Source organism: Salarias fasciatus, chromosome 9 (genome assembly GCF_902148845.1).
Source record: "Salarias fasciatus chromosome 9, fSalaFa1.1, whole genome shotgun sequence".
NCBI classification, from domain to species: Eukaryota; Metazoa; Chordata; class Actinopteri; order Blenniiformes; family Blenniidae; genus Salarias; species Salarias fasciatus.
Window position 1 is genome coordinate 7,882,416 of NC_043753.1, and position 13,385 is coordinate 7,895,800.

General features: G+C 41.1%; 1 protein-coding gene across 3 annotated transcripts in view; it reads left to right on the forward strand.

Moving 5' to 3' along the window:
* LOC115394511 (dipeptidyl aminopeptidase-like protein 6) overlaps positions 1-13,385 on the forward strand; it is a 191,574-nt gene that overhangs the window by 146,872 nt on the left and 31,317 nt on the right. For all 3 annotated transcript variants that reach the window (XM_030099837.1, XM_030099838.1, XM_030099839.1), the window contains exons 4-7: positions 3,338-3,432; positions 3,860-3,934; positions 7,248-7,300; positions 8,482-8,563. In XM_030099837.1, the coding sequence (XP_029955697.1) occupies positions 3,338-3,432; positions 3,860-3,934; positions 7,248-7,300; positions 8,482-8,563 (305 nt within the window). The remainder of the gene's footprint in view (positions 1-3,337; positions 3,433-3,859; positions 3,935-7,247; positions 7,301-8,481; positions 8,564-13,385) is intronic.

The window sequence follows — 13,385 nt, forward strand, 5'->3', positions numbered from 1 at the left end:
CACTCCATGCCCAGTCCAAATGAATCATGTATGCCCAAAGCCTCCAGTACTCGGCATATTTTGGGGTTTTTACTTTTCTTTTACTGCAGTTATATGCGAAAGTTACATATCCATCTATCCATTTTCTTTACTATTTTTAAATACTGTAAAGACATTAATATTACACTTGTTGTATGTTTATCTGGCTTCCATTAAAATGAAATGAGCATACATACCATCTGGGACCAATAGATGGGACCTCAGTTATTGAAGGACAGCAAAGCACAATGTTGCCAAAAAGAAAAAAAGCCAAACAGCAGAATTTAAAGTAAATATAGAAAACAGAGAGCAGCATGTGAAGCTTGTGAGTTACTAGAGAAAAGTACAGAAACTGTTATTGTGATGAAGAAAAGAATGAAGGCTATTTATAAGGGTTTAAAGTACCATGGTTAAAGTAGAGGAACAAATTCACAGAAGGCTCTGGAACAGCAGCCGATGAACCAAACATTTTCAAACTCTGTGTGACGGGGCTCTTTCCAGAAACATCTCAATAAATATGGTGTAGTGGAAGATGAGCAATTAAGGTGTTCATTTGACTGCTCCAAAGACTCCAGTGACAAAAAAAAGAAAAAACAACAACAAAAACAAAGCAGATTTGAAAAAAAAAGTTTACATTTACAGTATTTACGGATGGTTTTGGTCTTTTTGAGCTCTTCTGTGTCTTCTTGATCACAGCCAATAAACAGTATTAGCAGTCAGTTTGCTCTCCCCAAGTACCTGCACCTGTACCTTCAGCTCACTGAAACACTGCAAACCCTGTTGCGCTCTACCAAGCTCTGTTGGACTCTCTTTCAGCAACCTAAATGGCAGCTTCCTACTGGGCGTTACAAACAAAATAGTACATTCACAAAAGGCATAATTGTTTCCTATGCAAAGAAAATCATATCAAACAAGTATGAGATACACATGATAAACATCTCATAAGTACAGGACGTCTCTTGAGTTCATATTCTTCTTCTTCTTCTTGTGGTGTTTTACTGGCGGTTGGCAAACAACTTTGAGGTGCACTACCACCAACTGATAAGGAGTGTGAACATGGAACGGCTAAACTAAATCTGAGTAAGGAAAGATAAACTTAAATTTGGCGGACTAAACCAGTATCAATCAAAAATTTCAATAAAACTTTAAAACTACGGTTACTCGGATGCTGTTGTAAAAGGTCTATTAAATTAAATTCCATTTTAAGTTTGTAGATGCTGTCTAACATATTATTCCGTTCAGAATCATATTGCTCACATAGTTCATATTTAAAAAGAAAATATAGATAACTGATCCAGGCATTCATAGCAGCTGGTCGGGTGGCCTTTTCCCGCCCAGTGCCCCTATAAGACTGAGGCAGTAGCACCGCCTCTGTTTGGCCGACTGCTCGTCTGATTGCTGCACACGGAAACAACATGGCGCCTGGTGAGTGTTTATTTTCAGAACTGTAAATGTTTGTGAAGAGATTGTTTGTGAAGAGAAGTGAAGAGATAAGATTTTAAAGTGAGCGTCTACAGAACTGTTTTAGGAGGAATCATGGTGGGACTTTTGCAAGTGCTGTAGTGAATGAGGAAGAAGTGAACTTTGTCGTCGCGTGTGTACGTGCACTGCTTGCACTCCATGATGGCGGCTGCTCCATCACACTGCCATAAAATGCTCAGACATTTTAAAACTGGACTGTGCAATATGGGGAAAAGTGTTATCACAACGTTTTTTTCTATATAATCTAATACATCAATGTGTAATGAGATATAAAACAAATCAGTTTGTGTCCATTTTAAATGCTTTCTGTTACTCTGGAGTGACATTAAAGCTCGTGTCCGGAGTTTCCGTTCGTTTCCAATGTATGTATCATTTTTTAAACCTATACTAAGGAACTTTTCAACCTTAAGAAAACATTTTAATATCTTTTTTTGATGATACATCGACTTACAACTAGTTGAATGACCCCTCTGTCACGGGCTGAGGGCGTCAGTATTGCTTTCACTTGGACTAAGCAGCTGTGAGGAGGGTGGTAGGAACCCTGCACACTAAAAAAACTCCAAATGTGTGGACTGCTTTGCGTCACATCATGATATAACATTGTTAAGCCACCGTTAGATTCATTACCTCGTCGCTATCCGTCCTTCACACAGTCACTGGAAACAAATGAAGGTGAGTTCAGTCCGACAGCACGTCACCGGGAGCAGCATTTTACGACGTCACACGCTAGTCCTCATGGGAACTGTAGTATTCCTTCAGGCAAAACACTACCGCTTTTGTCCACTGGCGCCGCCAAAATCAACGAAAACTGAAAGTTCCTTAGTCTAGCTTTAACAGAGCTTAAATGTGTCAGTCTGGTTCGATACTACAATATAATATTAACTTCCTGCAGTGTTGCTACTGAGGTGGTACTGGGGTACCTGTCCCATTTTGTGCAGGACATGCATTGTTTTGGTCTCTTCCAGGGGGTTTGGTCACCCTACTGCTGAGGTGCAGGGCTGCAGTAATACAAGCATGAACAAGTATTGCAACTGGCTGCTACAGTGCTGTGTGCTAACTGGACATGGCCCTATTTGGGCAGCATGAAAGATTCAGAATGGAGCAACTTTCTTTATCTTAGGTTATATGTATTGTCAAAAAATGGAGGATTGCAATCTGTCAAAGTTGCGTTGCCCAGCTCTATACCAGGATTGTCAACGGGGCACGGGCAGTCCCATCATGGAAAAATGAGTCTTATACATCACTCAACTTTTTTTTTTCTCTCTCTTCTTGGTGCATTTTTTTTTGACAGATGATCTGGTAAACTTGTTATTCATCAAAGTAAAAATGATTACATAATTTCGGTTCTTGGGTCAATACATCGTTTTTTGGGGGTTTTTTTTACGATTATTTTGAATAACATAAATAAAAACAAAAAATGGATACAATTAGGCTTTTGTGCACAGTATCCATATTTTGGTAAGCATATCTTTAACATGCCGATTTAATTGTTTTTTTTTTCTTGGTTTTTTTTTCTGTTTTTCTTTACATTGTCTGTTGTTTCTTGTTATTGGACTGAGAGTCCGGAATAAAGATGAATTGAATTGAAATTGAATTAGTAATGCTAACTGTGTGTTTTTTTGTATCATATTGGAAAGAGCATCAGTAATATTGTACATTGCCACCTAAACACACACAACCACACATAGAATGATGGCCAAGCTAAACCCAGACTCAAACCAGGGATCTTCTCACTTTAGGTGACAGTACTGGTGCCACTCTTCAGAACCTGAGCCATGCGTGCTTCATATGATTTCACCAGTAACTTTTCTGTCTCTCTGCTTGTGTCTTCCTCCAGGTAATGAGCTTCTGTACCGAAGCCGCGATGGCGACGTCATCAAGTTCAACGTTGACACCAATGAGAAAACCGTCTTGGTGCACAACAAGAAATTCGTAAGTCTTTTGTCATCGCCGCCCCTGTTTTCTGTCAAACGCCGTTCCAATCGCAGGAGCGAGGGGACTGGCCACGGCTATCCATGAATTAAATTAAAACTTTTCTTCTCTTGTCAGCATATCAAAGCACCCAAAGCTCTTTTTTATTACAGAGCTTAATCAAATGGTCCATTATTACAGTGAAATGTGAAATGCATATCTAACACTTGGGGCTTGGCTGTGTGGGGAAGATGTCACGATAGAGATGTAGCATCAACATAATGTCCACCGAGCGCAAAGATGAATGCAACTCCAATATTCCTTGGGAGCCCGGCAATCTGTCAAACGCAGCCACTTAAGGACTGGTTTAATGAAAAAATAACACGCATGGCCAGAGGTCCCGTCTCTTTTTCAGCATTTCTTCTTCTTTCTTTCTCTCCATTCCCAGGAAATGTACAAAGCCAGCAAGTATGAGGTGTCTCCTGACATGAAACATGTGCTGCTGGCCTACAACGTCGCGCCGGTGAGCTTCTTATTTGTTTGCTTGTTTTTTGAATTAGCAAACTGACAGCCGAATATGTCAGCCGCCTCGGCTTTTTGGGGGAGGGGTGGGTGTGTGTGTGTGTGTGTGTGGCGCAGCATTAGCTTGTATCAGAGCAGAGGCAAAATGAAGAGAGGGAGGGAGGGAGGAGAAAGTAATCATGGTGGGGTGTGAAGGCCTGTCGCACACCGCTGGCTGTCAGTGACGGCGGCGGGGGCTAGCACAGCCGAGCGGAACTGTAGCAAGGCGAGGCAGAAACACAAACAAACCCCCTCGGCGCCGCACGGGCGAGATGAGATCGACAGCAGGAGCAGAACAGGAAGTGCTGGCTGGGAATTTATCATTTGTGTGCAATCCTGAAATAAAGTGCCCCCAACGACTGCGCCGGCTCTGCCAGCACCACGACATGCATCGACGCACTTTCATCTCCTAATACGGGCAGATCAAATATATTGAACCAATTGGCCGGCATGTGTCTGTGTGTTTACTTTGACTGTACAGAGAATTTGCTCTTACTGTTAGCGCGTGAAGGATGCTGGCAGATGCACAGCTTTTGAGCTATTACCAGGAGATGAATCGGAAATGCTCAGACACACGGCAAGAGTCTTGCGCTTGCATGCGTTTGCATTCATTATCCATCCTCAACCTCCATCGCGCTGATATATGACAGTCATCGTACCTATAGTCACACACTTACCGATGCACATTCACTCACACTCCATCTCTATAACACAATGAAGAGTTTGCACTAAGCGCCGCGTTTGCATACTAACACATGTTCAAATGTTCCTCCTCTGAATGTAAATGGGTCTCTTGTGGGCAGTGGCATACCCCAAGCAGCAAATGAGCCCAAGTGCATGCAAGAGTAGTTTTTCTTTCTTTCTTTCTTTCTTTTTTTTTGGCACTCATAAATAGTTAAGATGTCAGAGATGCTTGGTGAAAGCTGGGGATGATTCCAGGTTTTTTCCGAACTTCTGCCTTCGTCTCAGTTGCAGGCTCGTTATTAATGCAGAACCACTTGGAAATATATCATAGTTGAAGCGTCTGTTCTCCAAACTGTGAACAACAAACAAAAATATGCATTTGCTCTCAAGTTGCGTGCTCATTTCACGTCCTCATATAGCTGATTTCACATCACAGCTTCCCGTATATTAGATCTTGCCTCATTTTTGTCTGTATCTGTAGCTCGGCAGCTTGGAAACGACTGCCGGTCAACATATTTATGAGCCTCGATCAAATGTGACATCTGTACCATTTTCACAGCAAATAGGAGAGACAATATGTAAATTAGAGCAACTAAACTCAGAATTTAGCTGGCGATTGGGCGTAAGCCATCAGCACTCAGGAATTTACAGCAGCTTCTGGTCAAACAGAAAAAGGCTTTCGCGTGTTGACGTTGAGCCTGAAGTCAACATGAAACTTCTCTCCGGTTGAAAGTTTGACTTTTCCAACAAATCAATACCTCGTGCAACATCACAGAGTTGCACATTAGTGGAATGAATTTTTGCATTAAAGGTACAGTCAATAGAGATCTCAACAGTGGACAGTCTGGGGAATCAAACTAGCCAATCATGTCCTTTATTGTGTGTACACAGAACTGTTTGAGGGATTTGCAATAGATTCTTTGTATCTCGGGTGTTTTATCAGATTGCTCATTAGGATTTCAGTTATTAGTTCATATATCCATACCTCTTCTATGATATTCTAATTTTATGACATGCACATGTAGATGTACGCACTCTTGTCCTCATTGAGATGTTTGATTTGGACTCATCAAGCCTCCATTTGACTGGAATGTGGGTACTTCACATCCTATCTCTGGGAATTTAATCACATTACTTACCCATCAAACAGTTCTACTTTTGCTTGCATTACTTCGGTTCTCCGGCCATCTGCGTAATTGGATCTGACGTATTTGCTCAACAATGGCTTGGAAAGGAGTTCTGCCAGGAGACGAGACCAAAACAATGGAGCAGATCAAGACATCGGTTTTACTTTGAATTCTTTTAGCAATTATATTACGATACAACTGATCATTTTTAAATAATTTGTCAATTTGGATTTGGTTTCTGATTGCATTTGTTTTCATTCAATTCCGAATGCATACACACCAGTCAGCCAAAGCATCATAACCACCTGCTCAGTATTACAAAGGCGTCACTGCACATATTATCAAATCAGTGTAACTTCATTTTTATTACACTTCTCATATTCATAAAAAAGCAACACAAAGTGCTAAACAGTAAAAAAAAAAAAAAAAAAAACTATCTATAAAAACAAAGCATTACATTACATATTACATTCTGGCACATTATTAATATAACCAACATTGATTTCTACAAGATACTGAGCTACAAAAGTTCATGTGTTGGATCTGAACACACAGACCAGCCTGTTTCATAATGGCAGATTGAATAAGAATCTAAAATGAAAACCCAATATAGATGCGTTTTCACTTAAAACTTCTGTCAAATGTTGTAAATTGGGCCTCCGTTGCTTTTAGCCCTGCATCCTCACGTCCTCCGATTACCCCTGATTGTTACCAGCTGTGCCTCATTGTTCGTCTGAGTCCCTGAGTTGTTTTTCGATCCCTGGCTTTTCCCCTTCTATTGTTAAAAACGGTCTGATTCAGGACAGAGGACAAATCTTTGTTTCATGAGGAGGAAGCAAAAATACATCATCTCAAAATCCAAGGGCATGTGGAAAGATGAGGTGATAGGAAACTTAACGGAGACGAGCAGAACCAAAAATACCAACATTGTTATCAAAACGCCGCTGTGTAAATACCAACATTTTCTGGAAAAAAAAAAGTAAAACAAACTATGTATTTTTAATTGAAATGTGTTGTGAAACTGGTCCAGAAAATAGGGTTTGTTTTCGACTCTCAAACTGTGGAACCGCCCGTTGGTCAAACGTGGAACTGCATGTACTTTCAACATCTTCTTTGGCTATTTGCACACGTTTCTAGCTCTCCTGTAGTATCAACAGTGGACATCATCTAGACTTTATGTATTATTCTTATTGAGATAACAACACTTGCTTTTGAATAAGAAAAGGACGGATGTGATTAAATGTGCTTATCAAGCCGTTTTGAGACAAAATAATTCAGGTTGCTTTCAAGTTCTGTCCGTTTAAAGTTTGAAAGAGATGCTTATAATACAAGTTTTGTTGCCTTTGCTTCCAAAGAACACATTTGTTTTACATCAAATCTCACTATACTTGCCATTAAAGTTATCAGAAGAAACCTGCAGAAATTAAAATGCGAGGGTGAGCTGATGTTAGTCTATTTTTTCAGGTGTACCAGCACTCCTTCACGGCTTTCTACATCATTTGCAGTCTGGAAACTCCGTAAGTAGGCGTCACGGCTGCCTCTTTCCTATTTACATCCTGCTATGTTATATTTTGATGTAGTTTTTCACCTGACCTTGCCTCCCAAACGTATGTTGCACCTGTTCCTGCGGATGCCTCCCACAAAGCACCACTGACATCCGCAATGTTGTTTGCTTCCACATCTCTGCATCTCTGCCCTCTGCAGAGTTAAAGGGGTATCTGCCGATCTGTGGCCTCAAATCTGTGCCAGACCTGCTGCAGCATATGCAAATGATGTCTATGCTCACCTCAGCTCATTATTGTCTGGTTGTGCAACTGTTGCTGGGTGGGACTGTGTGGTAACTGATGTGATATGTCAGCAACAGGGTTATGGTTATGATTGTGCAGCATCTTTCTCCTAACATTCGGATTATAGAGCCTATAATGTAAATATATGCATGACTATATGTCTAAATTGATAAATACAAATAAAGGGGATGCCTGACTTTCCTTAATTTTCAGTTGCTTGTTAAGTACCTCATTACTTTAAATAAGGTAACTGCATTCAAATACTCATTTTTAGTAAATTGCACAGCACTGATTATGGTGTTATGTTATTGCCTTGCAGAATCAGTCTACCTTTCAGAAATGTTATGACTTTCAAGTTCTTTGAATGCCCACAGAAATGCAAGATGTAAAAAAAATAAGTTCCTTTTTTCCCGTGAACCTCACTCATCTCCTCATCATATATAACCATGCCTACTCAGCCTTAGTTGACAGTTCAATTACATGCATCGATCAGCTGGTATAGGATGTAAGATTATTCTTTTTTAACCATAGCTGTATATCACCTTTTGGAATTATTTCCAGCCTCTGTCAGTGTCTCTCCTGCTCAAATCTATTTCTGTGCTGCCCCCCAGTGGCGACGAGCCAGAAAGCCCCATTGGTTGATGACCTCATTCATCCTCCTCTCAGACAAAGACATAGAGGCAGTGGCACCTCTAATTCTGCAGCCTGCACCGCGCAGCACTTTCCCCAATAAGGGAAGGTGACACTGTTATAGAGCGCCGGTATTTATGGACGCACTTAAACCTTTGTGCTGCGATGTTCGACACTTGTTCCTCCGCCGCAGGCCGGGACGCCGACAGTCATCGTGTTCGTGTTTATGTGACTCTGCTCTGATCTGATGGTGTTTTTCTCCATCTGTGTGCACGCTCCAGGGAGACGTGGAACCTGAACCCTCCGGAGGTGCGAAATGCTCAGCTGCAGTACGCCGGCTGGGGGCCTCAGGATCAGCAACTGGTGAGAACACGCTGTCTCACATTCAGCTGAAATGCTGATGAATCGGTTAACAGAGAGAAGCGCTTGGATTGGAAACTGAAAAATTCTTCCAACACTACTATCCCACTGCTACTACTACTAATAATAATTGACACATTTTACAGATAGCCGAACAAATGTTCCATTTAAATGTAATTGATAACCATCTGGGAATTTTCATTGATATTGCCTTGAAACTCATAAATATTCACTAATAAACGGATGATTAAGATTCCCTCTCTGCATCAGACCAATTGATCTGTTTACAATTTCCTATGAACTCATGATGGCTGTGATGGTGTTGACCTCAAACGCCAGACAAAGCTTCATCTCAAAGTGGAAAGGCCTGATTGGACTTTCAGTTTTCTGCACTGCAACACATTTTTGTCTTTATCTTCTGGAGACAGTTTTCTCCTCAAGTCATCAAGTTCAAGTCTTTGAAACGAGGGCGCACCAACTATTTTGTCCTTCAGGGTGTAAATCATCCAAATGATTCACTGAGATTTCCCAGTAAACACGTCTTGAATTAAACTCTGTCGTTGGAAACATAAGAAGCCTCTTCCAAGACGAGTCGTCCTCCACCTTCATCACACAATCAAACTTGTCAACGCATTAATGAGCTGCAGCCTGTTGGTTTGCAGGCGAGTCAGACTGTAAGTGATTACATCCTGCAGCACAACGCTATTAATTACCCGTTATCTCGTCAGTGGATTAATTAACACCGTCGCTGGATTGATGTAGCCTCAAGTTTCCCACCGTTAGTCACGAAGTGCTTTTACCGGGTCACGTTAGCGCGAAGCCGAGCAGCTGGTTTCCCCGAAGGTCCCGATGTCCTCTGAGGTCGAGGTTAAGGCGAGAAATGTCCATCAGCCGAAACAAGCCCCGGAAACGTGTCGTCATATCCAGACGTGTAACTTGCATAAATCAGCCCACCTGTTATCCTTTTCCCAACTCCCCAACGCACTTGATTAAATCTTCCTTTACCTGCCCGTGGAGGACGCTCCGGTGCGTGCACACGCACAAACACAGCTGTCCGGCCACATGTTAAACCAAATGCACGTTGTTAAACCTCCCGCCCTGTATAAGTCTGCCAAGACGCACCAGTCGACCGATGCACCAGGCACATTTTGCATTTCGTCAGTCAATATTTATCAGCTTTAAGTCACCAGCAAGCGGTTCGGTCGGCTTGTTTAGATCAGAGTATTGGACAGAGACCTGTTTGCAGAGCGAGTCTCTGATGCTATCCTGCTTTCAACTCCAAAAAAAAACCTTGAATATGTGCTCCTGAGGCTATACTCTCAGGCTTGTGTTCAAGGCAGATTGGATGGGATGAAACTGTGGGATCTGTCAGTGTCGGTCAGTTGTTGAGATATGAGCAGTGCCACTTGAATCAAGCAAACAAGCCGACTGAGAATTTTTAAAGAGGGAGTGTTTGGTTCATTTCCAAGTAATCTCTGCATGTAGACTGTCAAAACTGAGAAACTTTGGATTGTCCACACACTAATAGGGATCGTAATAGTGATAGTAATTGGTGGTTAATTTGTTCCGTCGTAGATTGAACTTCAGAATTTACCAAACAAAACACGCCATACTGTTGAAACCATCCATTTTCGGATTAGATTGACTGAGGATTGTAGCCAATCTCAGTCAACTCTGAGTGAAACAGGGAAAACCTCTGTACAGGTCAGCAGTTCGCCGCAGGCTGAACACAAACAACACAACACAACACACTCACACCTCCAGGCACAGAGCCACCAATTAATCTAACAGGCACCTGTTCAGACTGGGATCAAGACAGACAACACAGAGAAATCCCGCAGAAAGAACATGCAAACCGTGCAAAAGAAAGGCCTCATCAGCCATTTTAATGGTTCAATATGAAATATTTGTTGACCTCATTTCAGAGGCCACAGTGACATGTAGTTCAAAATAAAATAAAAGATGAAGATAGTTTTTGAAGTTGTGAAGATTTTTTTTTTCCCTCCCTCCCCAAGTGTTTGTCGTCTTGGTATTTTATTTAGGATGATGGTTTTGAAATATTTATAAAAACCACTAAGTTGCTTGGTTGTTTTTCTCTTGAAGGGGTGTTTGTATTTTTGGTTGGTTAGCTGGTTGGTTAGCTGGTTGGTTGGCTAGTTGCCTGCTTATTCGATTGGTTGGTCAGTTGATGTGAGTTTGTGTCTGAATTACATTTGCATTTTTTCTACACTTATTGCAAATTCCACACATTTTTGCATTTCAGTAATGAAAAGTGATTAGAATAGAACAAACATCTCATGAAATATTTTCATACTTTTCTAAAAGCCCTGAACTATTTCAGATCATGCTTAGTGAAAGCACCTGAGTGTGTTCTACCTTGCACCGGGACACACATCAGGATTTGTTAGTGACATGTAACATTTGAAATGTGTTATTTTTGCAAAAAATATAATGCATCAACATTCCCCACTGCAGCTTTAACCTATTTACACGGCTAAAGTCGGTGTAAATAAGTGGCATGACATCCTCACAACAGCATTTTTATGTGCAAATGTGGTTTTTGTGGAAAGCAAATCCCCTGTGAATACAACGGTTTATTTTTCCACTCCCTGTAGGCGGCTAATCTCCAGCATGTGGCAGACACACACATTCACACGACTTTGGACGCTTCGCCTCGGGAGGGCGAACCCCTGTATAGCATGAGACGCACTTTGTTTTTCCTCTTAGTGTGTGTGCGTATGTGTGTGTGTGTGAGTGAGAGTGAGGGAGAAAAACAGTGACAAAATAAAAGCCAGAGGAGGAGAGAGAAACCAACACAGACTTTGCCTGAATCACTTAGGAGCACAAAGTGTCTTCTTTGCTGCTAAACTGTATAATGTTCTTAGTCACATCGTTTTAGGCTTTATGCCGGGGACTCTGATTGAAACAGACTTCTACTGTGTTTCAATCTACTGTGTATTCAATCAGTGCACCAGCCTTCAGACATTCTGAATTTAATTGGTCAAGATTAAAAAATTCCAGTTCCTGCGCTTCCCATGAAGTATCTCAGTTGAATATTACTTCAGACATCTGGCCGAGGCTTCAGTGTTTCACCAGAAGCTCTCAAGATTGTAACACACAAACCAGCTGGTTATGAACTTTTTTTTTTTTTGTATTGGGTTTTATAGTTTATCATTGTAACGTATCTTGATTTTTGAAGCAACCGAAACAAAAACGGTTCATTTGAAAGTAAAAAAGTAGAAATGTGGCCGCAGTCAGATTCTTCTTTTGATGTTTCGGTTTTCGTTTTATTGACGTATTCTATCGATAAAAGAAAGTTTTATGTCAAAATATGTTGCAAAATCAGTGCATTATTAACACAACATTTTCAAGTGAAAACAGAAGGCTTTTGTGTTTTTGGTGCTCAGACTTAGTGGAAACGCAACTTATTTTTAAAACGCTCCCTCTCCATGGAAACGGGGAAAACACAGCTTTCCTGAATCATTGCTACTGCACGTGTTCCTTGGCGGTAGCAAATTGTTCTTCTCATGTGTGTTAACTGGAGACAGAAAAACATGCATTTAACACTTGCATTTTATCACGTAAAGGTGGATCGCAACTTGCACACAACTCACTCTAATTCTTACTAGCATTGAGAACGTGCACCTGGAGCAACTTCTTCACCTCCGTTCACTGGCTAAACCAGCACCAGACCAAAGTAAATGAGCTCTTTTACGTTCTTTCTTCTTCGACTGAGATAATTCATTAAGCTCTCATGGCTGAAGTTATCATACTTTTAAACAAGGGTCTAGAAGTCAGTGTTTCTTCAGTCTACATACAAAAATATCTGACCTGAAACACATGTCAGGAAGAAGAGCTCAGACAGAAGAGTGAGTATAGGCCAGGTTCTCATTCACCTCAAATAGTCCAGGTTTGGGTCTGTGAGGAGTGATGAGGCCTTGAATCCATCAATAAACCAATAAAAATTGTATCTCTCATCTGAAGAAGAAACGGTCTTAAGATTCAACTCCATTCAAGGACTTCCTGTTTCTTCTACCAGCAGATATTGCAAGTTAGTTGAATTTTGGATTGTCCTTCTTCAAATCCACTACAATCCACAGAATAATGAAATCAGAATGAGTTCTTTGGTTACTGTGTCACCGCCGCCTCATTGGCAGCCATGTTGACTCTCTCCGGTTCAAACACAACAAAATCTCCCGAGTACGTATCGCCTGCCCCGGATATCCTTCCTGACTCCCGTTCCAGCCATTCTTCCAGAGAACGGGGGCAGGCCTCCTCTCAGCGCTGTGGCCCAGATCAGCTCCTGTACAGGGACTCCCATCTGCAGCGCAGCTCGTCTTTAGTGGAGCACACGATGGAAAAATTGTGCAAGTCATGAAACAAGCTTGAAATTTTACCTGATTGTTCTTTAGACACCATTAATCACATCTAAAAATGAAATATGGCAGCCATTTTTCAAGATGGCCACAATTTGACCTGCCTGTCACCTTTGTGCTCCGAAATGCAAGTAGTTTGACAATTTGAATGATCTTTTTTTTCTATTTGTCAAAAAATAAAACATGATAGAGCAATTTATCAATAGTTTAACAATGACTTTGTGATTTTATCTTTTCAAAGACAATTAGCTTTTATTTTTATTTTGTTTAATACAACCAAGGTCTTCCAAGTCTGGCGGTACAGATCCTGGGATTAGGGTTACCCTAAGCATCATTAATACAGTAAAATTAGCCAAAATGTCACACATACTGCGATAAGACCAGCAAAATCCAGTTAAAGGTGCTGTAGGCAGGATTTTGCTAGTCAATGCTAATTTTTCTGTGTTTTC